Here is a 26,604-nt window from a genome sequence, read left to right as displayed (position 1 = left end):
AAGTGAACAGTGCATCGAAAGAGACCAGTTATACGGAATACAAGAAACCCACTGCCGCTGTTTAGTGTCTGCAATGGAAAGTGAACAGTGCATCGAAAGAGACCAGTTATACTGAATGCAAGAAACCCACTGCAGCTGTTTAGTGTCTCAAATGGAAAATGAAGAGTGTATACTAAATACAAGAAATCCCCTACATTCTATCGTTCCTGCAATGGAAAGTGAACAGTGTATCGAAAGAGACCAGTTACACTGAATACATGAAACCCATTACACTGTCTAGTGTCTGAAATGGAAAGTGCACAGTGTATAATGAGTAAATGAAACCCTTCACACTCCGTCTAGCTCGTGCAATACTACGCACTCCTGCAAATTTGAAGTGGTCTCGCGCGATGGCACTGCCGTTGCAGCCTTGTGTTCGTAGAAGTCCCTTATATCCTGCTCTCCCTTCATGCAGGTGTGGAAAAGCACTGCAGGCTGAGTAGGAGTCCACGCACCTCCTTGTCCTCGGCCTGAGACTGCATTCTCCGCTCCTCCCATCCGTGCCACGGCCTGCGAGGGTACAGATTACATATGGTCGTTACAACTCCGATGACGCATACCTCATTTAATGCGCGTGACACTGTCATTATTAGTATGGCATCATCTCTATGCGTTAGGCCATGCACATGCCAGAAAATGTCTGCCGTGCACGCATCAGGAGGTTACATACGTTTCGCACACAGAAAGAACACGCTTTTGCGGCCGCCATTATCGAAAGGTCCCTTCCCGACTTTGTCAATCTCTGCGATACGGGGCGCCGGGAATCCCAACGCTGTTGCGTGCTACTGTATACGTGCGCTAAAGCATCCCACAAATTTTTGGCTTGCGCTTCTACACCTACAACAATAAAGCCGTCCCTGTTCAAAAGGTTCTTGGCCATCTTGCCTCGCCGCGCGGACACTTTTTTTCACCGCCGTACATCGCACCGATCGAGTTTCAAGTTGCAGCTTTCGCATTTCGGACTCTCTTTCATCTGGACGGACGAAATACCATCGGGGCTGCTGCCCCACACGCTATCGCACTTCCGCGCTAGTCCGGACGCTCCACGGTCGACGCATAGCACGTTTCTGCTGCCACGCCCCATGGCGAGATAACCGCATCCCCCGCGCATGCTCAGTTTCGGTCTGCTTTGCTTCCCTTCTATCAGCACTCGCGGACGCCGCCGAAAACCAGAGCCGCACGGTAGCCGAGTGGTTAGCGCGCCAGCTGGCAATGCTTGGGCGAATATCCCCACCGACGTTGGTTCGATTCCCAGCGCCGGCACAGCGGATCGCTGTAGACAAAGCGGTGCCTGGTAATCCCACCAGCGTCACAGCTCGGCCGCCGTGTGTGGAGGACAAGGAGAGGATCTGTGCTTTTTCGCACAGCTCTTCTTCTCGCTGTCCCCCGGGTATCCAGAGGGCGGATGCCCGTTGCTTCAGCGGAGGTGTCCCCGGGGGAGGAAGTTTCTTTTTGTTTCTCATGGTTCCGAATTCGCGGGAGGAGTGCGCACGCTGCTGCAGGCACCGCAGAAGTCCGCAGCAACCACACAGCGACGAGACGTCCGAAAGACACCACGTACACACGCTGTTCTTTTTTTTTTTACTGGACGTTTCGTTTCTCAACGTGCATGGTAACCAAAACGTCCAGTAAAAAAAAAATCGTACGTGGTGCCTTTCGGATGGCTTGTCGTGTTTGGTTGCGGCTGCGGACTTCTACGGTACCTGCAGCAGCCTGCCGATTGATACAGAAATGCATCCCAAAAACGAAACGTACGCGCTTTTTTTTGTTCCTATAATTTTTTTCACAACACCGCTCTCATATCCTGAGGTTCCATAAAAAAAAAAGAGATAAAAGGGACGTACGCAGTGTCTTTCGCATGTCTGTGCTTGCTGCTGTCTTTTACGGCACCTGCAGCACCGTGCCCTTTCGTATAACAATATCTGGCACCTTCATCAAAGTACGGAATATACAGCGGCTGCGCTCCTCATTGTCTTTCTCTGTACTGTCTACATCTTCGTGTCTTGTGTTGCTGCTGTATTACCGCGCACACTGCACAACATACACTTCACTAGCTCTAGTTATTGCTTTCCCAGTACGTCCATATCGCCTTCCTACAACTGAGCAACGTAAGTTGAAGGCGGTTATCTCACCCCTTCCAATTATCGCAGTCCATTGCAACTGCCGAATTGCTGATCACTTGCCGCAAAGGTCTGCGACAATCCGGTAGGTGGAACCGTTAACACATAGCGAGTCTTCTCTAATTACTGGCCCCAGACTTGATTGCGCTACGTAGTTGTACATTGTGCAGTTTACGCGGTGCTACAGCAACATTGCATGTCACAAGCATAAGGAAAGTGCAGAGAGAGACCATGAGGACCGCAGCCACTGTAAACAATTTTCCTTTTGTAAAGATGATCTTATATCGTTATACTTATAGGCATGCCGCTGAAAATACCATAATAGACCGCAGCGACCACACATCCGAAATACACTACACATAGACCTTTTTTTTTTCCTTACTGGACATCAGGATATAAGAGCATGCCAAAAAATTATCCAGGAACAAAAATTACACGCGTACGTCGCGTTTCCGGATGTTCGGTCGATGTACGCTCGCAGCTGCCTTCCACGGCACCTACAGCACCGTGGCGCCAATCAACGTCCTACGGTCGCAATTAGTAGATCCCCGCTGAAACTACTCATGCAGCACAGTCGTCCGTATACGCCGTACGTTTGGTTTGTCCCGTGGAAACTCGTTTTTCTCCCGCCGACGTTCCGCCGCTTCGATTTTGCAGTTTCTGCATATTTTGATCTCCATAGCGATTACTTCGCTCTAGAGAAACCTGCAGGCACCTGTGCGCACCTAGAGGAAAACTAGCAAAACCCGACCGCGAGGGCTGTATATAATGAGTGTTCACCTTCAGACTGTACACGTTTTTTTATATAGAATAGGCTTTCTGTCTTCGAAGAGCGCTTTTTTCGGTATAGCACTGTCGGCGGTTTAGTAGAACAGAATACAGCTGCGGTGTGCTATAGCAGGACGGTAAACCAATATTCAATAGCTGTCTTCTGAACTATTGCTCTTGCAAGCCTTGATTATTGAGAAGCCTGCAGTCCACAGTAGCATCTAAAGTCTTTATAATAACAACGGCTTCCCTCAGCGCTGTGGCACAATTAACGTTGGCTGTTTCGACGAGTTACGTGCACTAGGAAGTTTGCTTTGCCTCCAAAGCTTCCTGAAAGCGCATGCATTTTGGCTCGAAATAGCCAGAATTTGTTGGCCCACAGCGTCGAGGGTAACCGTATCTTCGAAATTATAGAAACTGGTATAGAAGTTACGATAGACTACGGGCGTATCATTAATTAACCAGCCCACTTGTAATGGTTAAGAAGATAGCTAATGGATATTTGTTAATCAGCCAGTATTAGCTGCATTGTGATGTACTCCTCAGCTGTCAGTTCTAAGCGGAAAAAAGTGCTCTTCTAACTCAATAATCTCATTTTTTTTAAATTCTGTACAGTCTTCGGTGAAACGCCCTGTATACAGGCGAGGACACCTCCAAGTCCAGAGTCGCACACCACACTAATGGCCTAGCCTTCTAAAACGTTTTCTGCGTACAGTCGTCCACACACCTGTTGAGAGCACTTGCATCATTTACCTGGGGCCTATGACTGAAACTTCACCTTCCTTCACCTCGTAAATGCTCTTTATCGGCAAATAATTCTTTCTCCGTGGTAAGTACCCGAGCATGTATCATTAACCAGATTGCTGGAAGGAACGTGCACAACGGCCCGTCGATGTCTATGAACAAATCGCTCGAAAGGACACACTCGAACACCAGCTACCATCTTCAGTTGTAGATGATAAAACAAGCAGCTGACTTACGAATCTCTGGCTTTACATCTCGCATACTAGGCGCTACAGTTATTCCTCAAAGAGAGCATATTTCGTACTAGATTGTTCTATTTAGGCCTAACAGTTTCGCAGTACCTTCCGCCCTATACCGGTCTGTGTGTCTCCGCCACAGTCAATGCAAAAACCACGCTCATTTCTTTTTTTTTCGCTAAAGTTCATCCTGCCTTCGACAACGACTTGCTCAGGCAAGGCAACCCTCGAAATATAAGGTAGCCCTCTTGTACTTTTCATAATATTCACTCTTCACCGAAAGCACAGCTGTGCACTTTTCGAAAATTCAGTTCGGAGCTGACATTTAGACTGACCCGATTATTCGGGCTAGTTGCTATAGCATTTTCGAAATCGAAACACCGACTTTGACCAACGCGCACTTAGTTACAGCTATTTTATTCTTCAGGCGGGAAAGGCATTTGTAGCATAGCGTTACTAACAACTTTATTTTCAAGCAAACAACAAACGATGCTCCTCAAGGATGGGCTCTTATTTGTGGAACACACTATGATTCTGGGCCTCACGGAGAGTTCCTTCCACTGGCCAGGTAGGTGGGCAAACACTTTACTGGTGAACCAAGTGAGGGAAAGCGTTAGGGGAGGTTTCATTGCCTTGGTACTTATTCCCGGGAGGCGGTCATCAGTCCATGAGTTCTGGCGACCTTCTCCGCGCATTCTACGAGCCTCTGCTGTGAGACCGCGATCTCCTAACCTTCTACGTCTGTGAGGTTCCAGCGAGATGGTGGTTGGAGTTCTCGGCATATATAGAGTATGCGTTCGAAGTTTTCTCTAGGAGCCACACAAAGAGAGCATTCGTGTTTGTATTGACCCGGGTTTATTAAAAGCGGAATGGATATGGGCCTTTGAGAAACTGCTGATTGTGGTTTTGAAGCCGATGCTATGGCCGCCTCTTCGTCTTCGAGGGAAGTGGTTGCCCTTATCGAGCCCGAGGCTTTGTGTTTTAGGTCATATGACACCACGCTTAGGGCGTAGGATAGGTTGCATGTATATTCTGCGTCTTCGTTGTCCGTGTGTTCTTTATACAGGACTTTGGCGCGTGCTGCGCATCCTTCCCGGTTGTGAGTTGGGTGGATGATTAGGTTTTCTTCGATTTGCTTAGGAATGCTGTGGGAGTTGTCCAGAGGGGGAGCCGTTGGTTGAATCTTTAATGCGGCTAGGATGTGTCTGCCCGTGTTTGTGGCGGATAGTCAGTCCGACTGTGCTGTGCGGTGGGCTTCAGTCAGTTCTTGTGGAGTGTTATGGATCCCCATGCGGAGGAGTCTGTTGGTTGAGGTCCCTTCAGGGAGATTTAGAGCCGATTTTTAGGCCTGTCGTATTAGCACGTTTGCTCTTTCCTCTTCTATCTTTGTGAGTTGAAAAATAAGGCAGTGAGTATAACATTTTCAAGGGGTTTCCATTTTTGTGGCGGTCCGCGGTCTGGTGGAGCAGCGGAATTCGGTCAGCGAGTATGCAAGGCCTATACAGGCCGCACACTCCGCTGCTGCTTTGAGGGTTTCATCCATTTGCCGCGGACGTCTGCGTAGAAGTGGGATCCGCTCTAATTTTCCCCCCATGGGTATGAGGGCGATGCCGAAGAGTAGTGGGGATAAAACTGAGCCTTGAGGTGCGCCCCCGATTTCTAGGGCTAACGAGGGGGATTCCGTGGACCCAAACCATGTGTCCGCCGTCCTGTAATTCAGAAAGCCAGTTATATACGCGTGTGTTCTAGTTCTGCTCTCCACGATTTCCGTTTCCCGATTGCTCGGAACTCGGGATGTGGCACTTCCGACATCCTACGTGAGTGTATTCACCCAGTGTGCAAGGTTCACTATCCCAGTAAGGGATTTCTTCCGCACATTACAGAATTTATCCCACTCTGTGCTTTTCAGTTGCCTTTTCACACAGGGTGAGATTGACTTCAGTGCGAAGGTTGTTTGAATGATGTAGTGGTCGCTGCCTAGGGAGATCTGCGTGTTGGTTCACCGACACTGTGGGATTTGGTTGGTGTTTAGCTGCGCGTGTGCTGTTGCCTATCGTTAATGGGTTAGGCCCTCCTTTCGCATAAATGTCCAGAGTTGCGATTCCTTTCTGCAGTTGTGCTTGACACCCCAGCTTACGTGTCTTGCGTTAAAATCTCCTCGGGCTTTTCGCACGGATAATCAGCACTTTTGTAATGACCGCACGGCAGGGGCTTCTTCCGCTTTGGGAAGGAGCTCTATCAAGGACGGAGGGGGAGATGCAGCGGTTTGTCTGGTGTTGCCATCAGGCCTCGCTGCATTTTGAATCCAGTGTACGTTGAGGTGGAGGGAGGCTGAAGCGTGTGTTTTTTAATAAGTAATGATTTGATGGTATATGAGTAGAGCCCACATAGCTTCCTATGCAAATTTGGATGTCCAATCTTCACAAGCACGGGAGAACAGTTCTCAGGACAGCGCATGAGCGCGCTGTTTGCCAGGTATCGAGGCATGCTCGTGAGGATTACTTCCTTAGTAAGCATGCACCTTGATGCGAGAATGCATCGGGCGGTTGGTGTGTGTGTGTTGTGTTTTATGGCACATAGGCAACTAAGGCGATCATGCACCTAGCACAAGGTGTTACGAAAATTTTTCCGCAGAATTTTATAGAAATGTGAAGAATCAGAGGTGGTGTAGGGGGCCTAAATCTTTAGTACTACCTAGTGATCACATAGGGAAGAACTATTAGAAATGACTGATAGTAAAAGCTTTAAAGGTGGTTGGTAACATCAGCAGCTATCCTTGGCTGGGCAAGATTCTCGAAGCTCTCAACGAATTAAATAAAGACCTTAGCCTTCTTCTCAGCAATGAGCAAGTGGCTGAGTTTTACCAAATAGAAAACCAACGAAGCATTCCGTGAGAATTCTTCGCAAACAGGTTTGTCTTGTTTTGTTAGCAGGAAGTTGTTCGTAAAGTGGGTGTGGCCTATTCGGAGATGACAGAGCACCACTTAGTTGCAACATTCCTAGTGCACACATGACTTCCACTCACATAATGTACTTTGTTATTTACTTCGTTGTTCCAAAATGACTGCCATTGTTTTCTTAATTTACACTGTACTAAATTCATGCAACCCTTAAATGGTGTACAATGTTTTTTTTTTCCACGAGCTTCAGCAGTGCACAAATCTGCTCTGTCGTTGCCTTTCATTCTGGTATAACTCGGTACCCGGCAGAATTTTATGTTTTGCCCTTGAGCTGTGGCTATCGTGTGTCACCAAGTAACAGAGTGATTGCACTTCTCGAGTGAGGAGAGGTAAGTACCTTTCGGGAGCCTGTGTAAGTAATACTGTTCGTGAGATTCTCGTTTACTATTTTTCCGGCAGTGAAAAATGGTTACGCACTGAGGATGTCTTAGGGTTTCTTTCCAATTTCCTCGTACAACTGCGCTTCCTATTTAACCGCCCATTTATGAACCATAAGTATAAAAAGCTACTGTATTTTTTCTTGGAGTGCATGGAATTCTTATATAGTATGTTGCTGCGGAGTTTCTTTTTTACAGAGTGAAACTGCAAATTGCAGGAAAGCTGTAACAGGGAGGTGTGCATCTCATCTTTGGGCAATGTCAGGTAATGTGTCCTGTATATTGAGATTCTGGCATATCTATTCGAATTGCAATACCAGTGGCCCGGTAGCTTGCGGTTTGTTGGTGAATAATACTCAACAACGAGATTTCCTTACAACTGGATAGTAGATACGTTTTGGTAGCGATCTTACATTAAAGACATATGCACAGGTTAAAGTGGTTCTTCTGTATCAACGGAGGGTTCATTTGTTTCCGCATAGAGGTTGACTATGGACTATGGGAGGTGTCCTGTATGCGCCACATGAGAGCCCTAGGCCTGAGTTTTGTACTCGATCTAATTCTTTAGGGTATGGCAGACATGCTCAAGCGTACAAGATGAACCCACAATGTAATGAGCAATGCACCAAACTGACAGTTGCAGGCGGAGTGCTCAGGTGGTCGCATTTCTGACAAGAACATCACCTTTTTCTTGTTGTGTTTTGAAGAGCAAGTGGTAGGAAAGGTGATAACTCAATCGGCTGGTGATTAGGGCATCTGTCATGTTAGGGGTTCCCCTCTTCAAAAGGCCGTCATTGAATGTAGCAAATCTGCGAATAAAGCCAGCCGTTAATTTCGGTTTTCTTGTCTAGGAGTTCTATATGAAGGTGGCGCCCAAAGTGTCTTGTATATTGTGGGAATTTCGGAATGCCGTTTCCTTCCCTGGCCGGCGAGGCGCCGTGGAGACGGGGGAAAGCGGACGCTTCCCCCCCCTCCTCACGGGTGAGTCACCAGATGGTCCGCTCTTCCCCAAACTGGTCGCAATGGCACGCCGCCGAAGCGGTCGCTGATTGGCCGAAAGTGACAACGGACAAGTGCGCCGAGATCGGCGGGGACCGGCTGCGGCCGGAGAGAGAACACAGCGAGGGGACGTCAGGTGAATACCTTGCATTTTTCCCTCTGTGTTGTCGTCATCAAGCCCCGTCAGCCGCACGGCCAAGCCAGACGGCAAGGGTCGAAGATCAATCAGCCAGCGATTAGGGAGAACACAATAAACGTTTGGCTCTGGGCAAACCATCCTGTTGTGTGTTGTGTCTTCATTCGCATTTCCGCTGCGCCGCCGTGAGAACGGTCGCGCGTGGTGTGCGATACCGGGAGCTCGGTGTTCACGGCCGAGCAAGAACCCCCACAATATATAGAGGCCAGGGGTGTCTCGTCGTCTTACTTTCGAAGGTGTATGCGTGGGACCCGAGGAAGTTTTCTGATCATTTGAGTGGAAAACACTTAAGGCCCATATTGGTCAGTTTCGAAGTGATAATATCAACTGTCTATTGTAAAGTATCTTGTGCCTCTCCGATGGAGTCTTTTGTCGTCGGTGTATAGTGCCGCGTGGAAGTCCAGTATGTTAGTGAGTTGTTTGGCCAGTGAGCTGACGCTATTTTCAGTAGCAGAGAGGAGAGAACTGCACCTTGCGGAGTGTCACCTTTATTAACCCTCCCCATCCAGAACACTCCACAAGGTGCAGTTCTCACCTTACTGGAAATAGCCGTAGCCCTTTCCTGGCCAAACAACTCACCAACATACCTCACCTAGATGGGGAGGGATGATACAGGTGATGGTATAATGCCGGCTTGGATGTAGCGCGACTCACAGCCAGTGGTGGCGATGGTGCGAAGGATATGGTCGTGGCTAAAAGCCTCCAACGCTTTTTAAATATCCAGGGCGAGAATAGCATGTGTGCTGGCTGTGTGCTTCTTAGGGTGGAATATAGTTTCCTTATGGGATAGTGATATGTCTTGAGCCAAGGGAGTGGGATGAAAGCCAAATAGGTTGTCGGATAGGGATCGTGAGGCTTCTGGAAAGGGTTGCAGTCTGTTGAGGACGACATGTTCAAAGAGTTTTTCCCACGCAACTGATGAGGGATATAGGGCAAAGCATTCGGAGGATGACTGTCTTGCTGAGTTTGGGAATAAAAGTGGTGTGCGCATGTTTCCAGGTGGAGGGCAGGGGTCCATCAATTCCTAAAGTGAGGTGTCGTCAAGGTTGCGGACGACTCTATGTCATGTGGTCTGGTCCGGGGGCTGTAGGGCGGGGTATGGTAATCAATGATCATTCGACTTCATCAAGGGTGGTGTCTTTGTCGAGGTTCGGGTAAGGCGAAGGGCGCCCAGGGCAAGTGGTTCCGTCCCAACTGATAGAATTGTTTTCGCAATGCATATGTCTTGTAGTGTTCGGTTGATGTCAGTGCCCTTTTTCTAGATCAAGGTAGAGAGACGGTTCTCGCAATCACAAAGAGAACACGGAAGAGGAAAGCCTCAGGGTGCTTGCCAGCGTTTCGACAAGAGGACTTCGTATGGCCTAGGTGAACACACGTCCTTTTGTCGAAGCGTTGTCGAGCACCCTAAGGCTTTCCCCTTCCTTGTTCACTTTGTGTCTTTTGTAGATCAAAGTGGATAAAACGTTGGATGTTGTGAGTTTGGGTTTGGCGGTGGTGGGGTCTAGGAGGGCTTAGAGTGTGGTCCAGGTGCGTTTTGAGGCTACTGTAGTAGGAATCCCAGCTGTTTCAAGCGAGGGTGGCTGCGTAAGTTTCCGCGACCTGTGTGTAGACGGAGATTCGGTGGCAAAGTTTGCGGTTGAGGCGTTGGCGGCGTCCCAGAGATGTAAAATGTGTGAGTCTGCCTGTGACGCCGTGGTGAAGGGCTCCGGATATTTTGACCACCCGGGGTTCTTTAATAACCTTTAAATGGGTTAGGACACCATTTTTCAGACTCAAGTTGTTCATTACATTTCGTTCGCTATGCATCTCGGAACAACAGGACAAAATATGGGCTCATTTGGTGCAGCGAGTAATTTGTAATGGAATTTTTGAAACTTCTGCTGTACCGTGTGGTAGTCACTTAAATTACCCATGGAATGTCCGGTCGTGTAAGTGAAGGCTGTGTGAGGTGTCAATGACGCTTCGGCGATGCAGAATCGTCCACCTAAATTTCTACTTCTGCAGATGGGGGCTCACTGCGACACGCCTTTGTGACTCATGTGGAGAAGTTGAAACAATAGAACATTCTCCCCTCTCTTGCCGGCGGTTCGAATTTCAGAGAAAGCAGTATTTAGAGGTCCCTCTGTCTCTACCAGTTCTGCTCTCGTTCGGCGCGAGCGCCAAGGAATTCTAATTAGGGAGTGTTTGCGGCTATACCTTCATGATTACATTATTGCAACAGGTCGGTTCTCTTGTTTACTTCATATAAAATTCTGCCGCATGTCGGAAAAGTCATCATAATCATCAGCAGCCTGACTACAACCACTGCAGGGCAAAGGCCTCTCCCATGTCTCTCCAATTAACCCTATTCTTTGTCAGTTGCCGCCACTGTATCCCCGCAAACTTCTTAATCTCATCCGCCCACCTAACTTTCTGCCGCCACCTGCTACGTTTGCTTTCTCTTGGAATTCACTCCGTTACCCTTAAAGACCAGCGGTTATCTTGCCTTCGCATTACATGCCCTGCCCAAGCCCATTTCTTCCTCTTGATTTCAACTAAGATGTCATTAACCCGCGCTTGTTCCCTCACCCACTCCGCCCTCTTCCGATCTCTTAACGTTACACCGGTCATTTTCCTTTCCATAGCTCGCTGCGTTGTTCTTAAGCTGAACCCTCTTTGTTAGCCTCCACTTTTCTGCCACATAGGTGAGTACCGGTAGGATACAGCTTTTGTATATTTTTCTCTTCAGGGATATTGGTAAGCTACCATTCATGATCTGAGAGAACCTGCCATATGCGCGCCACCCCATTCTTATTCTTCTAGTTATTTCCCTCTCATGATCCGGATGTGCGGTCACTACCTGCCCTAAGTAGACATATTCTCTTACTACTTCCAGCACCTCGCTACCAATTGCGAACTGCTGTTCCCTTGCTAGGCTGTTGAACATTACTTTGGTTTTTTGCATGTTAATTCTTAGCCCCACCGTTCTGCTCTGCCGGTCGATCTGATTGATCATGCTTTGCAGTTCTTGTCCTGAGTGGCTTAGCAAGGCAACGTCATCAGCGAATCGCAAATTACTCAGGTATTCTCCATTAACTCTTATCCCCAACTGTTCCCATTCCAGTCCCCGGAATACCTCCTGTAAGCAGGCAGTGAAGAGCATTGGCGAGATCGTGTCTCCCTGCCTGACACCTTTCCGTATTGGAATTTTATTGCTGACTTTATGGAGAACTATAGTAGCTGTGCAAAAGTTATAAATATCTTCAAATATTTTCACATAACACTCATCTACACCCTGATTCCGCAATGGCTGCATGACAGCTGAGGTTTCCACTGAGTCAAATGCTTTCTCGTAATCAATGAAGGCTATATATAGGGGTTGATTATATTCTTCGCATTTTTCTTACACCTGATTTATAGTGTGAACGAGGTCTATTGTCGAGTATCCTTTACGAAAGCCTGCCTGATCATTTGGTTGCCTAAAGTCCAAGGTTGTCCTGACTCTATTAGCGATTACCTTAGTAAATACCTTGTTGGCAACGGACAATAGGCTGATTTGTCTGTAATTCTTCAAGTCCTTGACGTCTCCTTTCTTATGAATTAAGATAATGTTATCGTTTTTCCAAGCTTCTGGTACTCTCGAGGTCACAAGGCATTGCGTATACAGGGTGGCTAGTTTTTGTAGCACAATCTCTCCTCCGTCCTTCAACAAATCTGCTGTTACCTGATCCTCACCAGCTGCTTTCCCTCTTTGCATTGCTCCTAAGGCTTTCTTTACTTCCTCCTTCGTTACTGGCAGGATGTCCCATTGCTGTGCTCGACTGCCTCCCTCAGAAACTAGATGATTACATTCCCTACTGTATAGATTTGTGTAGAACTCTTCGGCTAATTCAGCTATCATATCCATATTGCTGATGACATTGCCCTGTTTGTCTTTTAGTTCATGCATCTGGTTTTTACCTATGCCCAGTTTTCTCCTCACTGACTTGAGGCTACCTCCATTCCTTAGAGCATGCTCGATTTTCTCCACGGTAAACTTTCTTATGTCGGCTACCTTGCGCATATTTATTAACTTCGATAGCTCTGCTAGTTCTATCCTGTCTGTGGAGATAGACGTCCTCATGCTTTGGCGTTTCATAATCAGATCTTTTCTCCTTAGATAGCTTGCTGGTATCCTGTCGAACCATCCCGCCACCTACTTCTGCGGCGCACTTTGTAACGATAGCTGTAAGATTATCATTCATTGTTTCAACACTACGGTCGTCTTCTTCAGTTAAAGCGGAAAATCTGTTTTGCAGCGACATTCTGAATTCCTCTACCTTCCCTCTTAATGCTAACTCGTTAATAGCCTTTCGCTTCACCATATCCTCCGTTCCCTCTTCAAATCTAAGCTAACACGAGACCTTACCATTCTGTGGTCGCTGGAACGGACCTTACCGAGGACCTCCACATCCTCTACGATGCCAGGGTGTGCACACAGTATGAAGTCTATTTCATTTTTAGTCTCACCATTGGGGATCTTCCACGTCCACTTCCTGTTTGCTCGTTTGCGGAAGAAGGTATTCATAATCCGTAATTTATTTCTATCTGCAAACTCTACTAATAACTCTCCCCTACTGTTCCTAGAACCTATGCCATAGTCACCTACCGCCTTGTCTCCAGCCTGCTTTTTACCTACCTTTGCCTTAAAGTCGCCCATCAGTACAGTGTACTGTGATTTTACTTTGGTCATTGCCGATTCCACATCCTCATAGAAGCTTTCAACTATCTGGTCATCATGGCTTGATGTAGGCGCGTAGGCCTGCACCACCTTCAGCTTGTACCTCTTATTAAGCCTAATTACTATAGCTGCCACTCTCTCGTTAATACTGTAAAACTCCTCGATGTTGGCAGCTATATCCTGATTAATGAGGAATCACACACCTAGTTCTCGCCTATCTGCTAATCCACGATAGCACAGTACATGCCCGCCCTTTAGTACTGTATACGCGTCATCTGTCCTCCTAACCTCACTAAGCCCTATGACATCCCATTTAATGCCGGCTAATTTCTCGAATAACACTGCTAAGCTAGCCTCACTTGATAAGGTTCTTGCGTTAAACGTTGCCAGGTTCAGTTTCCAATGGCGGCCTGTCCGGAGCCAGAGATTCTTAGCACCCTCCGCTGCATCACAGATCTGACCGCAGCCACTGGGGACTGAGGGCCGAGGGTTAATTGGTTTGTTAGTCATGTAAGACTAACGCGCTCGCGATTCATGACGCCGTAGACCAACGCTCACGTGCTCTCTCTCAACTGACCGAGTGAACTGCGCACTCCTCGTAACGAGCGTAGGGGAGTGGGTGGCTCACTGTTCGAGATAGGAGTGCCGAGGGCTGAAGTCACGACAGGAGAACAAAGGCGACAAAGGTCCGTGTCCTTCCCTTTTCTGCCTAGTGGCGATCTCGGCGGCTTCACCGTAATGTGTAAAGGTTGATTTGCAGCGGTTTTCCAGCAGACGGCGGCGCTGTCGGCGAAGCGGCTTAGAGCCGTAAACTTCAAATTGCAATTTTTAGCTAAAATGGCGCACGTACACTCCTGCTTCTTTTTTAAGTATGCATAACAACGGTCGTTGCTAGAAACCGCAATTTGTTGGGAGATCATGTCATCACCCCTTTAATGTACATGCTGCTTGTTCCTGCGTAAGTGCGTTCGGTGTGGAATTCTTTTGTCTGAATGTATTGTTGGACTCCTTGGTGAGTGGTATATGGTGTACGTGAGGTTGGAGATGAGCCTGTGGGTTGTGAATGGCCTTTGGGGTGGGGGTGGGGTAAGCTGTCTGGACCACGTATACCTTCGTGCGTGTCCCACTGACATGCACTGACGGATGAATATGTGAGCAGCGCATCCGTCAAACTCACCAAGAAAGAACACGCCCATACGATATCACAACAGCAATAGCTGTGTGTGCCCAACCTCCGACATTCCTACAAAAGCTTTTCCCGCCTAAAAAATAAAAGAGTTGAAAGCAAGCGCTCGTTCGGTTTGTCGTCTCTCTGCTCCAGGCCTTTGTGTCAAAGTTATCGCTTCACTGCAAGAACCATAATCAAGCATGATTGCTCTCTTATCATACCAAAAAACAGGTTTTCTTGTGATACTTCACAGATATCATGGCTGCAACACAGCTGTGACAGTATGCATGAGGAGCACATACTATAGACGTATAAAAAAACTGCGCTTTCCGCGCTCCTATCGCTACTCGCCCCACTGTCAGAGTTAGTGCTTCGACTACAGACCATTCAGTAAACGCTGCTGCGTTCTCGCGCGGGCTGAAGAGAGTGAGCTGCTCACCGTGTGCCTGTGTTCGGTGAGCGTTGCCATCCGAAGCTGCACTTGGAGCTACGTGGAGAACACGTCTAGCCCCTCCAGGCATCCAACGCCGCGCTCGTGTACAGTCGTGCCCTCCGCAAATTCGTTACGAGGGCTTCAAACAGCAGCCTCTTGGCAGCCCTGACGTCACACTTTTCCACAGCACGTGACTAGCCCGGTGCGAGCTACAGCGAGCGCCTACTGGAGCTGCGTCGGCGCGTCTTTTCAGTAATGCAAGTGTGGATAGCATCGTCGCTTGTATACTACACGGTAGCACTTGAGAGAAAACGCTAGTTCTGTTCGTCGTCTCTCTGCCCCTGGTAATCGTAGTTCCGTGAAAATTATTTATTCCATTGCAAAATCACACTGACAAGCATGATTGGTCCATTAATACACCGAAAATGGCTGCCTTCTTAAAGGTCAAAAACGTATGGTTACAACACAACTGTGACAGTATAGGGAGTGCATACTAAACGCATCCCAGAAAAAATGACAGGGTTTTAACTTGGTTAAACCTACTGGTGCGAAATCTCCAGCTTTTGGCTATACCTGCTTGTCTTAGATCCAAACAGGCTAAGGTCAAATTTCGGGGTGGCCGGGGTCATATTTTGGAACTGACCCGATTCGAATTTGGAGGTCGCCATTGTGTTTGGCCCGGTCAATTATGGTTGGACATCAGTTTTCGCGCAAATCAGCCAAGGTTAAATTTCGGGGGTGGCCCGGCCCAAATTTGAGCTCACTATGTGTTTTTATGCTTAGTTTGATTTAACTTGGCGTCGCTGTTTCTAGGAAACGGTCCAAGAACGAACGTACGTTCGGTGCTGGCAAGCGTATGAGTTTCCGCACTAAAAGTTCACTCTACGCAGTCCTGCTGTTACTCGCCCAACTGTCCGCGCTCGTGCTTAGACCGTACAGCTGACGCTGCGGTATCCTCGCGCGGGCTGAAATGAGTGAGCTGCTCACCGTGTGCCTGTCCTCGGCGACGGTGAGCTCTGCTGTCCGAAGCTGCACTTGGAGAACCCGTCCAGCACCTTCAGTCACCCAACGCCGCGCTCGCATACAGTCGTGACCTGCGCAAGTTCATTAGGGGGGCTTGAAACAGCAGTCTCTTGGCAGCCATGACGTCACACTTTTTCACAGCACGCGGTTAGCCCGGTGCCAACTACGATGCGTCCTTCTAGTAGTGGAAGCACGGATAGCACAGTCACTTGGTGTACTATATGATAGCTTGCGAATTCAATCTGCTGCATTGCAATCTGTAGTATGTAGTATACTTTTGTGACCAGCGAAACAGGACGCCGGGTATTTGCTCGGGTAAAAGTTGTTGTAATAGTTCATTAGAGTGTGGCGCTGACGAACTGTGTACTAGCCTTTGGAAAGGACACCAGTAACTACAGGGCATGGGTCCGTGCGGCACAGCTATCTCGGTCGACATGGACACTTTCCGAGACCGACTTTCTTTGCTCGGGCTATTTCGTCAACGTTGGCTACAGGACAAGTCTCACACTGTTGAGGACTCTCGGAACATCTTTGAAACAAGAGCACTTCAAACCTGATGCTGGGCCTTCCATGTTCTCAAGAAGATTCAAGCGACTAGTAGTACGCTTCCGAAGAACAGATGGAAAGAAGTGCATGTTATTTCATCCCTTAGTGGGGTACCAGCGAAAGATTTGTAAACAAGCGTTGATTCATTTGCCGCAGGAAGCGCAGGGGACACTGCAGTGGGCGATGATTTATTGTTGGACACGTCTTCGAATCCTCTCGACGGCCATCACACTTTGCTAGCAGCCTGCTTCCTTGATAGGAAATAGATTGGATACCATGCTAGCGCAACTAAGTAGGGCGACCATTGGTCAGATGGCTTGGCAACTCTTTGGCCACCGTGTACGATCACATATGTTCCATTCGCTGAACACGCAACATATCCCGGCTAAATATACATGTATGCTGCGTGGGCCTACTTTTGCGACAGTTTTGTGTTGGATATAGCGTTTTAAATGCTCACGACGTGCTTCCGACGATTGACGCCTCTCGCGGCGATTGTTTTTGGCCGGGTCACCACAACGAAAAAGCGTTGGCGTATTCTGCTCGACCTGCGGAAGGTAAGCCCCAAATTCATCTTAGTGTAAGCACGCCACGTGCAAATTCTATTTATTTTAAGCTGGAGTACAGGTTTGGAAGCGGCAGCCAGCTTATTTCTCCTGGGCTGGTGAAGTTTGCAATCGCCACTTTTCGGACTTCCGTGCGCATGTACTTTGATTCATGCTTCCTGCAAGAGCATGCAATATGGTGACGAGCCAACACTTCTTTTTCCCCGTCCAATTACTTTTCATATTTATGTGCCAGATTTTTTTTTAATCCTGTCTATTTGCCTGCGCTGTTTACCAGGGATCGAGGCATGCTCGTGAGGATTACTTCCTGAGTAAGCGTGCACCTTGATGCGAGAACGCATCGGGCGGTTGGTGTGTGTGTGTTGTGTTTTATGGCACATAGGCAACTAAGGCGATCATGCACCTAGCACAAGGTGTTACGAAAATTTTTCCGCTGAGTTTTATAGAAATGTGAAGAATCAACGGTGGTGTAGGGCGCCTAAAACTTTAGTACTACCTAGTGATCACATAGGAAAGAACTACTAGAAATGACTAATAGTAAAAGCTTTAAAGGAGGTTGGTAACCTCAGCAGTTATCCTTGGCTGGGCAAGATTCTGGAAGCTCCCAACGAATCAAATAAAGACCTCAGCCTTCTTCTCAGGAATGAGAAGGTGGATGAGTTTTACCAAATATAAAACCAACGAAGCAGTCGGTTAGAATTCTTCGCAAACAGGTTTGTCAAGTTTTGTTAGCAAGAAGTTGTTCGCAAAGTGCGTGTGGCCTATTCGGAGTTGACAGAGAACCACTTCCTTGCAACATTCCTAGTGCACACATGACTTCCACTCACATAATGTACTTTGTTATTTACTTCGTTGTTCAAAAACGACTGCCATTAATTTTTTTAATTTATATTGTACTAAATTCATGCAATCCTTAAATGGTGTACATTGTTTTATTTTTCTCCCCACAAGCTTCAGCAGAGCACAAATGTTCTCTGTCATTGCCTTTCATTCTGATATAACTCGGTACCCGGCAGAATTTTATGTTTTGCCCTTGAGCTGTGGCTATGGTGTGTCACCAAGTAACAGAGTGATTGCACTTCCCGAGTGAGGAGAGGTAAGTACCTTTCCGGAGCCTGTGTAAGTAATACTGTTCGTGAGATTCTCGTTTACTATTTTTCCGGCAGTGAAAAATGGATACGCACTGAGGAAGGCATAGGGTTTCTTTCCAATTTCCACGTACCACTGCGCTTCCTATGTAACCGCCCATTTTTGAGCCATCAGTATAAAATGCTACTGTATATTTTCTTGTAGTGCAAGGAATTTTTATATAGTATGTTGCTGCGGAGTTTCTTTTTTACAAAGTGCAACAGCAAATTGCAGGAAAGCTGTAACATGGAGGTGTCCATCTCATCTTTGGGCAATGTCCGGTAATGTGTCCTGTATATTGAGCTTCTGGGATATCTCTTCGAATCGCAATACCAGTGGCCCGGTAGCTTGCAGTTTGTTGGTGGATATTAGTCAACAACGACATTTCGGTACAACTGGGTAGCAGATATGTTTTGGTACCGATCTTCCTTTAAAGACATATGCACAGGTTAAAGCGGTTCTTCTGTATCAACGGAGGGTTCATTTGTTTCCGCATAGAGGTTGACTATGGGAGGTGTCCTGTATGCGCCACATGAGAGCCCTAGGCCTGAGTTTTGTACTCGATCCAATTCTTTAGGGTATGGCAGACCTGCTCAACCGTAGATAATGAACCCATAATCTAAGGAGGAACGCACCAAACTGACAGTTGCAGGCGGAGTGCTCAGGTGCTCGCATTTATGATAAGGATATAACCTTTACCTTGTTGCGTTTTGATGAGCAAGTGGTAGGAAAGGTGATAACTCAATCGGCTGGGGATTAGGGCGTCTGTCATGTTAGGGGTTCCCCTCTTCGACAGGCCGTGATTGCATGTAGAAAATCTGCTAATAAAGCCTGCCGTTAATTTCGGTTTTCTTGTCTAGGAGTTCTATATGAAGGTGGCACCCAAAGAGTCTTGTATATTGGGGGAATTTCGGAATGCCGTTTCCTTCCCTGGCCGGCGTGGCGCGCCGTGGAGACGGGGGAAAGCGGACGCTTTCCCCCCCTCCTCACGGGTCAGTAACCAGATGGTCCGCTCTTGCCCAAACTGGTCGCAATGGCGCGCCGCCGAAGCGGTCGCTGATTGGCCGAAAGTGACAACGGACAAGTGCGCCGAGATCAGCGGGGTCCGGATGCGGCCGGAGAGAGAACACAGCGAGGGGATATCAGTTGAATACCTTGCATTTTTCCGTCTGTGTTGTCGTCATCTAGCCCCGTCAGCCGCACGGCCAAGCCAGACGGCAAGGGTCGAAGATCAAGCAGCCAGCGATTAGGGAGAATTCAATAAACGTTTGGCTCTGGGCAAACCGTCCTGTTGTGTGTTGTGTCTTCGTTCGCATTTCCGCTGCGCTGCCGTGAGAACAGTCGTGCGTGCTGTGCGATACCGGGAGCTCGGAGCTCACGGCCTAGTAGAACCCCCACAATATATAGAGGCCAGGAGTGTGTCGTCGTCTTACTTCCGAAGGTGTATGCGTGGGACCCAAGGATGTTGTCTGATCACGTTGAATTTTAAGTTGAAGTTTATTTGTGAATTGATCATTTGAGTGGAAAACACTTAAGGCCAATATTGGTCAGTTTCGAAGTGACAACATCAACTGTCTATTGTAAGGTATCTTGTGCCTCTCCGATGGAGCCTTTTGTCTTCGGTGTATAGTGCGGCTTGGAATTCCAGTGAGCTGACGCTATTTTCAGTAGGAGAGAGTAGAGAACTGCATCTTGCGGAGTGTCGCCTTTATTAACGCTCCCCATCCAGAACACTCCAAGAGGTGCAGTTCTCACCTTACTGAAAATAGCCGTAGCCCTATCCTGGCCAAACAACTCACCAACATACCTCACCTAGATGGGGAGGGATGATAAAGGTGGTGGTATAGTGCCGGCTTGGATGTAGCGCCATATGCGCGACTCACAGCCAGTGGTGGCCATGGTGCGAAGGATATGGTCTCGGCTAACATCTTCGAACGATTTTTGAACATCCAGGGTGAGAATAGCATGTGTGCTGGCTGTGTGCTTCTTAGTGTGGAATATAGTTTCCTTATGGGATAGTGATATGTCTTGAGCCGAGGGAGTGGGATGAAAGCCAGACAGGTTTTCGGATAGGAATCGTGAGGCTTCTGGAAAGGGTTGCAGTCTGTTGAGGCCGGCATGTTTAAAGAGTTTTTCCCACGCAACCGATGAGGGAGATAGGGCGCAGGCTTCGGAGGATGACTGCCTTACTGGGTTTGAGAAAGTGCTGGGCAGCGGTCCATGAATTCTTAAAGTGAGGTGTCGTCAAGGTTGCGGAGGAACCAACTGAAGTGGTTTTCCTGGCTTTGGAATAGAGGTGACCTGAGCGTGGGTCGATTCCGGGGGGGAGGGTGCTCCCTTCCAGTGTTTATCGAAAATTTTGGTTTCGGATTGAGCCAAATTTTCGTCCAGGTTCCGTAATGTTTTGTTGGTAATTTTATCCGCTCCCGGCGCTGACATGGCGCGAAGCTAGTGCATAGCTGCTCTCACTTCCCACGTCGATATGTCTTCGCCGAACACGCGGCTCGGAGGGCTTGAGTATTTGAGGGGTGGGGATATAGCTGTGGTTGTGAGAGACCTTTCTTTTAAGTTCTGGATCAGAGTGCTGTCTTCCACATTTAATTTGTGGACGATGCGGATTCCATTACGTTGTTGGGAGAATTCAGTGTTTTCTGGTTCTAAGAGGCAACGTAAAAGTTTCCACGTGTCTGTCACTCGAAGGTTTTCTTCCATGCGGTTGCAAATCTGGCCCAACTGTTGACGGGTTAGGTGCACTGCGTGCGTTTCAATAATTTTTTCTAAGGCCGCTATCCTTAGTTTGAGCCATTCTTTTTTGCATACTGGAGTGTGCTTCCCACATGTGGAAGAGTCTGCTGTCCACGATTTCCGTTTACCGATTGCTCTGCACTCGGGATGTGGCACTTCCGACGTCCTATGTGAGCGTATTCACCCGGTTTGCAAGGTTCTCTATCCCGGTAGGGGATTTCTTCCGCAGATTACAGAATTTATCCCAGTCTGCGATTTTTAGTTGGCTTTTTACAGAGGGGGAGATTGCCTTCAGTGCGAAGGTTGTTTGAATGATGTAGTGGTCGCTGCCTACGGCAGTTGTGCTTGTAACCCCAGCTTACGTGTCTTGCGCGGATAATTAGCACATTTGTAATGACCGTGAGGAGGGGGGCTCCCTGCTTTTTGTCGTACTGTACGCGTTAAGGATGAACAAGCTGGGGTTTCCTCTGTTTCCAGAAGGAGCTCTATCAGGGACGGAGGGGGAGATGCAGTGGTTTGTCTGGTGTTGCCATCAGGCCTCGCTGTATTTTTAATCCAGTGTACGTTGAGATAGAGGGAGGATGAAGCGTGTGTTTTTTTAATTAGTGATGATTTCATGGTATATGAGTAGAGCCCACAGAGCTTCCTATGAGAATTTGGATGTCCAATCTTCGCAAGCACGGGAGGATAGTTCTCAGGACAGCGCGCTCATGCGCTGTTTACCAGGTATCGAGGCATGCTCGTGAGGATTACTTCCTGAGTAAGCATGCGCCTTGATGCGAGAACGCATCGGGCGGTTGGTGTGTGTCTGTAGTGTTTTATGGCACACAGGCAACTAACGCGATCATGCACAAGGTGTTACGAAAATTTTTCCGCTGATTTTTTTAGAAATGTAAAGAATCAGCGGTGGTGTATGGGGCCTAAAACTTCAGTAATACCTAGTGATCACATAGGGAAGAACTATTAGAAATGACAGATAGTAAAAGCTTTAAAGGAGGTTGGTAACATCAGCAGCTATCCTTGGCTGGGCAAGATTCTCGAAGCTCCCAACGAATCAAATAAAGACCTTAGCCTTCTTCTCAGGAATGAGCATGTGGCTGAGTTTTACCAAATAGAAAACCAACGAAGCAGTCGGTGAGAATTCTTCGCAAACAGGTTTGTCTTGTTTTGTTAGCAGGAAGTTGTTCACAAAGTGCGTGCGGCCTATTCGGAGATGACAGAGCACCACTTAGTTGCAACATTCCTAGTGCACACATGACTTCCACTCACATAATGTACTTTGTTATTTACTTCGTTGTTCCAAAATGACTGCCATTGTTTTCTTAATTTACATTGTACTAAATTCATGCAATCCTTAAACGGTGTACATTGTTTATTTTTTTCCCACGAGCTTCAGCAGTTCACAAATCTGCTCTGTTGTTGCCTTTCATTCTGATATAACTCGGTACCCAGCCGAATTTTATGTTTTACCCTTGAGCTGTGGCTATGGTGTGTCACCAAGTAACAGAGTGATTGCACTTCTCGAGTGAGGAGAGGTAAGTACCTTTCGGGAGCCTGTGTAAGTAATACTGTTCGTGAGATTCTCGTTTTCTATTATTCCGGCAGTGAAAAATGGTTACGCACTGAGGATGTCTTAGGGTTTCTTTCCAATTTCCTCGTAACACTGCGCTTCCTATTTAACCGCCCATTTATGAACCATAAGTATAAAAAGCTACTGTATTTTTTCTTGGAGTGCATGGAATTCTTATATAGTATGTTGCTGCGTAGTTTCTATTTTACAGAGTGAAACAGCAAATTGCAGGAAAGCTGTAACATGGAGGTGTGCATCTCATCTTTGGGCAATGTCAGGTAATGTGTCCTGTATATTGAGATTCTGGCATATCTCTTCGAATCGCAATACCAGTGGCCCGGTAGCTTGAGGTTTGTTGGTGAATAATACTCAACAACAAGATTTCCCTACAACTGCATAGTAGATACGTTTTGGTAGCGATCTTACTTTGAAGACATATGCACAGGTTAAAGTGGTTTTCTCTATCAACGGAGGGTTCATTTGTTTCCGCATAGAGGTAGACTATGGGAGGTGTCCTGTATGCGCCACATGAGAGCCCTAGGCCTGTGTTTTGTACTCGATCTAATTCTTTAGTGTATGGCAGACATGCTCAAGCGTACAAGATGAACCCACAATGTAATGAGGAATGCACCAAGCTGACAGTTGCAATCGGAGTGCTCAGGTGGTCGCATTTATGACAAGATCATCACCTTTTTCTTGTTGTGTTTTGATGAGCAAGTGGTAGGAAAGGTGGTAACTCAATCGGCTGGTGATTAGGGTGTAAGGTATCGGTAGCGTTCGCGGGGGTCATCGGAACGCGGCTGGGGGCACTCAAAGCGGAGCGTCTCCTTTCTTGGAACGCGGCCGCTCGCGAACGCGCCGGGAAGTACGGGTGTCCACCCGACACGCGTACCGAGCACGAATGTATATTTGTGTTTATTTTCATTTGACACGACCGTGCGTTTGGGTTTGTGGAAAGGGCGTTTTGTCCTACGGAAGCTGGAGGGCTGGCCATGCCCTGGATGAACCAATGATGTTAAGGCCGCAACATGATTGGAAGTTACCGAATGTGGGCTGGGCCTTTAGGGCTTTAAAACTGGGCCCCGGAGCCGGAAGCAAGGTTCTGGGCTAAGGTGAGATGCAACGCATCTTCGGCAACGCCGTGTAGGGGCCTCCCCTAGTATTAGCCAGATCCACCTTTTTGTTGTTTGGTTTGTCCTTTTTGCTGCTTAATGTGTCTAGTGCCTTAACTTGTATCTATTGTAAATACTGTACATAAAATTTGAAGTGTTCGCCTTACCCCTGCGTCTCAACTGAACACAAGACCGTCTCTGACGGGCACCCCTGGTGCGAAGAGCTTCAGTCTTCCAGTTGGAACAAACCGTCTCTGGCGGGGCACCGCTGGTGCAATAAGGAAGACGAAAGAACCTGTGAAACTTTACTGGCGCAGTCGACAGGATCCTGCGGCCATCGGAAGACGGCGCAGGAAGAAGGCTGACGGCAGGGAGAAAGGCGACGATCAGGCAACAGCAGCGTTCGAGAAAGGACCTGCGGAGAGACGGCGGCAAGGATGCAAGGACCACGGCAGTAGTCCAGCGACGCGGGACTGCATACGGTCCAGAAAAGCAGCGCGTCGATAACTTGACGGTCACCGGCGGCGGACCAGCGGCGTGCCACAGCTCATCGCAGCGTCCGGGTTAAGTGGCGGTGGACTCCGACGCCAAGGAGCAGGCAATGCGGATCGACGCATCGAAACCGTGAGTTTCCTTGGTCGCATTGTTCACGTCCCTGTGTTCGAGCCGGTAGGACAGTTGAGGAGTACAGACGGCGGTATGGAGGGCTATCCATGCCGGCCCTCACTCGATGTGAGGTACCAGGTTGAGTTAGCGAAGGCGCGCTTAGCGGACCTTCAGGCTCAACTCGCGAAAGTGAATGGCGGAAAGGCGGTGCTTCGCGAGGAAGAACCTCAGGATGTAAAGTATGTCTTGAAGGTTATAGAAGCAAGACGCCAGCAGGTAGAGCTCGAGATCTCTAAGATCAAGGAGAGCAGAAGAGCCAGTGAATCAGCCAGGGAGAACTGCTTCGAGTCCCGAGAGGTGAGGCCGCCTGTGCTGGAAGACAAAGACTTATCCTGCTCAAGCACAGGTGGAGGAAAGAGCAGCCAGGTCGCTGTAGGTAATCAGCCGATATGCGCGGACGCCTCTTTGTTGGCAAATGCCGCAGAGAGCGAAAACGAGATTTCTGAAGGGATCACAGCTTTGCCACTGCGGGCGGCTAGCAAAGAAAAAGAGCAGAACAATTCTGATGGTCTAGGGCCAGTCGAGACCAAATTGTCCGAAACCAAGCAGGAGAGTGATCTAATTCCTGCAGGCTCTATGACTAAGATTGTGACCTCCGACACGGAGCTAGTAACCGGTGAAAATCTGGCGTTGCTGCAAACACACACTGTGTCGGCCTTAGGGCATGAAGTGCCCCGTAGCGTTCCTGGTGACAACAGCTCTACATCCGAGGCAGAGAGCGGAGGTGGGCCCGCTGGGCCGACCGGGCAGAGCGCCGCGCAGTTGTCGAACGCACCCGGTGTGCGCCCGGCCAGGTCAGTCGAGGACCCGGAAATGAGTGGCGACTTGCCGCAAGGCAAGCTCGGGTCAAGTGACTGTCAGGGAGCTCATGGAGCCTCGGAGTTAGACGATGCCACGAAGCCGGCAAATGCCCATCAAGCAGGGAACGGCAACATCAGTGTTTGCTCGTGGAGGAACGGGGCAAATGGTTCCAAGCGAGGCGAAGTAGCAGGAGGCAAGGGCGTGGCTTTCAAATTGAAAGTCGCTGCGTGGAGAAGTACGTTCCGTGCTGCAGTATGCCAGATCAAGAGTAGCAAAACCGGCGTCAGTGGTACGGTTAGACAGGGCAGGGGCTATGCTCCTTATGCAGCGCGCGGCTCGTACCGGCGCGCCAGAGAGAGCCGTCCCTCAGGTGCGTCGTGGGGTCAAAGATTTGGACTTATCGAGGATCAGGACGTTGTTTTCGATCCTGGAGGGCAGCAATTTTTGAATTCTTGCCCTGCTGTGGCACCAGCCTAATGAGCCGAGTGGCAGTTAGGCGTTAATTGTGTTGAGACGCGTAGTGGCTCGAACGCACACAAGGACTCTCGGTGCGACTAAGGAGGCTCACGTGGCCACTTACGGACGTCGTGCGAGTGCTACTGAACGCTCAAGTTGCGAGTGTCTGTGTGTGTGCGTGTGCTCGTTCGCGAGCAGGAGGAGGGTGTCTACTTGGTGGTGGTGAACTGGGTGCAACCCACCAACTTGGACGCTGTGTTACGGCGCACGGCAGGCATGCCACTGGGTGTATTTTAGTGTGCAATTTGCTTGTTTTCTTGGTGCCCGTAAGCATTTTCTGTAATGTGTTGGTGCGCGTGTGCATTATTTTGCTTTTGGTTTTGTCGCTGCCAGTACTTGTGTGGCTGCGGTATGTCACCCACAGGGTGGTTTTGTGACCCGTACCGATCCCTTCTTTTTATAATTCTAAAAGTGGCATTTGAGCCCTTTGTAGAATCTTGGGAAGGGCGTGTAAGGTATCGGTAGCGTTCGCGGGGGTCATCGGAACGCGGCTGGGGGCACTCAAAGCGGAGCGTCTCCTTTCTTGGAACGCGGCCGCTCGCGAACGCGCCGGGAAGTACGGGTGTCCACCCGACACGCGTACCGAGCACGAATGTATATTTGTGTTTATTTTCATTTGACACGACCGTGCGTTTGGGTTTGTGGAAAGGGCGTTTTGTCCTACGGAAGCTGGAGGGCTGGCCATGCCCTGGATGAACCAATGATGTTAAGGCCGCAACATGATTGGAAGTTACCGAATGTGGGCTGGGCCTTTAGGGCTTTATAACTGGGCCCCGGAGCCGGAAGCAAGGTTCTGGGCTAAGGTGAGATGCAACGCATCTTCGGCAACGCCGAGTAGGGGCCTCCCCTAGCATTAGCCAGATCCACCTTTTTGTTGTTTGGTTTGTCCTTTTTGCTGCTTAATGTGTCTAGTGCCTTAACTTGTATATATTGTAAATACTGTACATAAAATTTGAAGTGTTCGCCTTACCCCTGCGTCTCAACTGAACACAAGACCGTCTCTGACGGGCACCCCTGGTGCGAAGAGCTTCAGTCTTCCAGTTGGAACAAACCGTCTCTGGCGGGGCACCGCTGGTGCAATAAGGAAGACGAAAGAACCTGTGAAACTTTACTTAGGGCATCTGTCATGTTAGGGGTTCCCCTCTTCGACGTGCCGTGATTGAATGTAGCAAATCTGCGAATAAAGCCTGCC

At 48.5% G+C, this 26,604-nt stretch overlaps 1 protein-coding gene across 1 annotated transcript in view; it reads right to left on the bottom strand.

Annotated features, from left to right (window-relative positions):
- Positions 1-327: 327 nt before the first annotated feature.
- The window catches only part of LOC149366369 (uncharacterized), a 73,138-nt gene continuing 46,861 nt past the window's right edge, over positions 328-26,604 (bottom strand). The window contains exons 4-5 of the mRNA XM_089570576.1: positions 15,727-15,833; positions 328-549 (exon numbers count right to left, since the gene is read on the bottom strand). Coding sequence (XP_089426702.1) covers positions 328-549; positions 15,727-15,833 — 329 coding nt within the window. The remainder of the gene's footprint in view (positions 550-15,726; positions 15,834-26,604) is intronic.

The sequence above is a fragment of the Amblyomma mixtum genome, chromosome 1 (assembly GCF_055824585.1).
Source record: "Amblyomma mixtum isolate Tamu chromosome 1, ASM5582458v1, whole genome shotgun sequence".
NCBI classification, from domain to species: domain Eukaryota; kingdom Metazoa; phylum Arthropoda; class Arachnida; order Ixodida; family Ixodidae; genus Amblyomma; species Amblyomma mixtum.
Note: the sequence above shows the minus strand (reverse complement) of the source record. Positions and strands in the feature narration are given on the sequence as shown.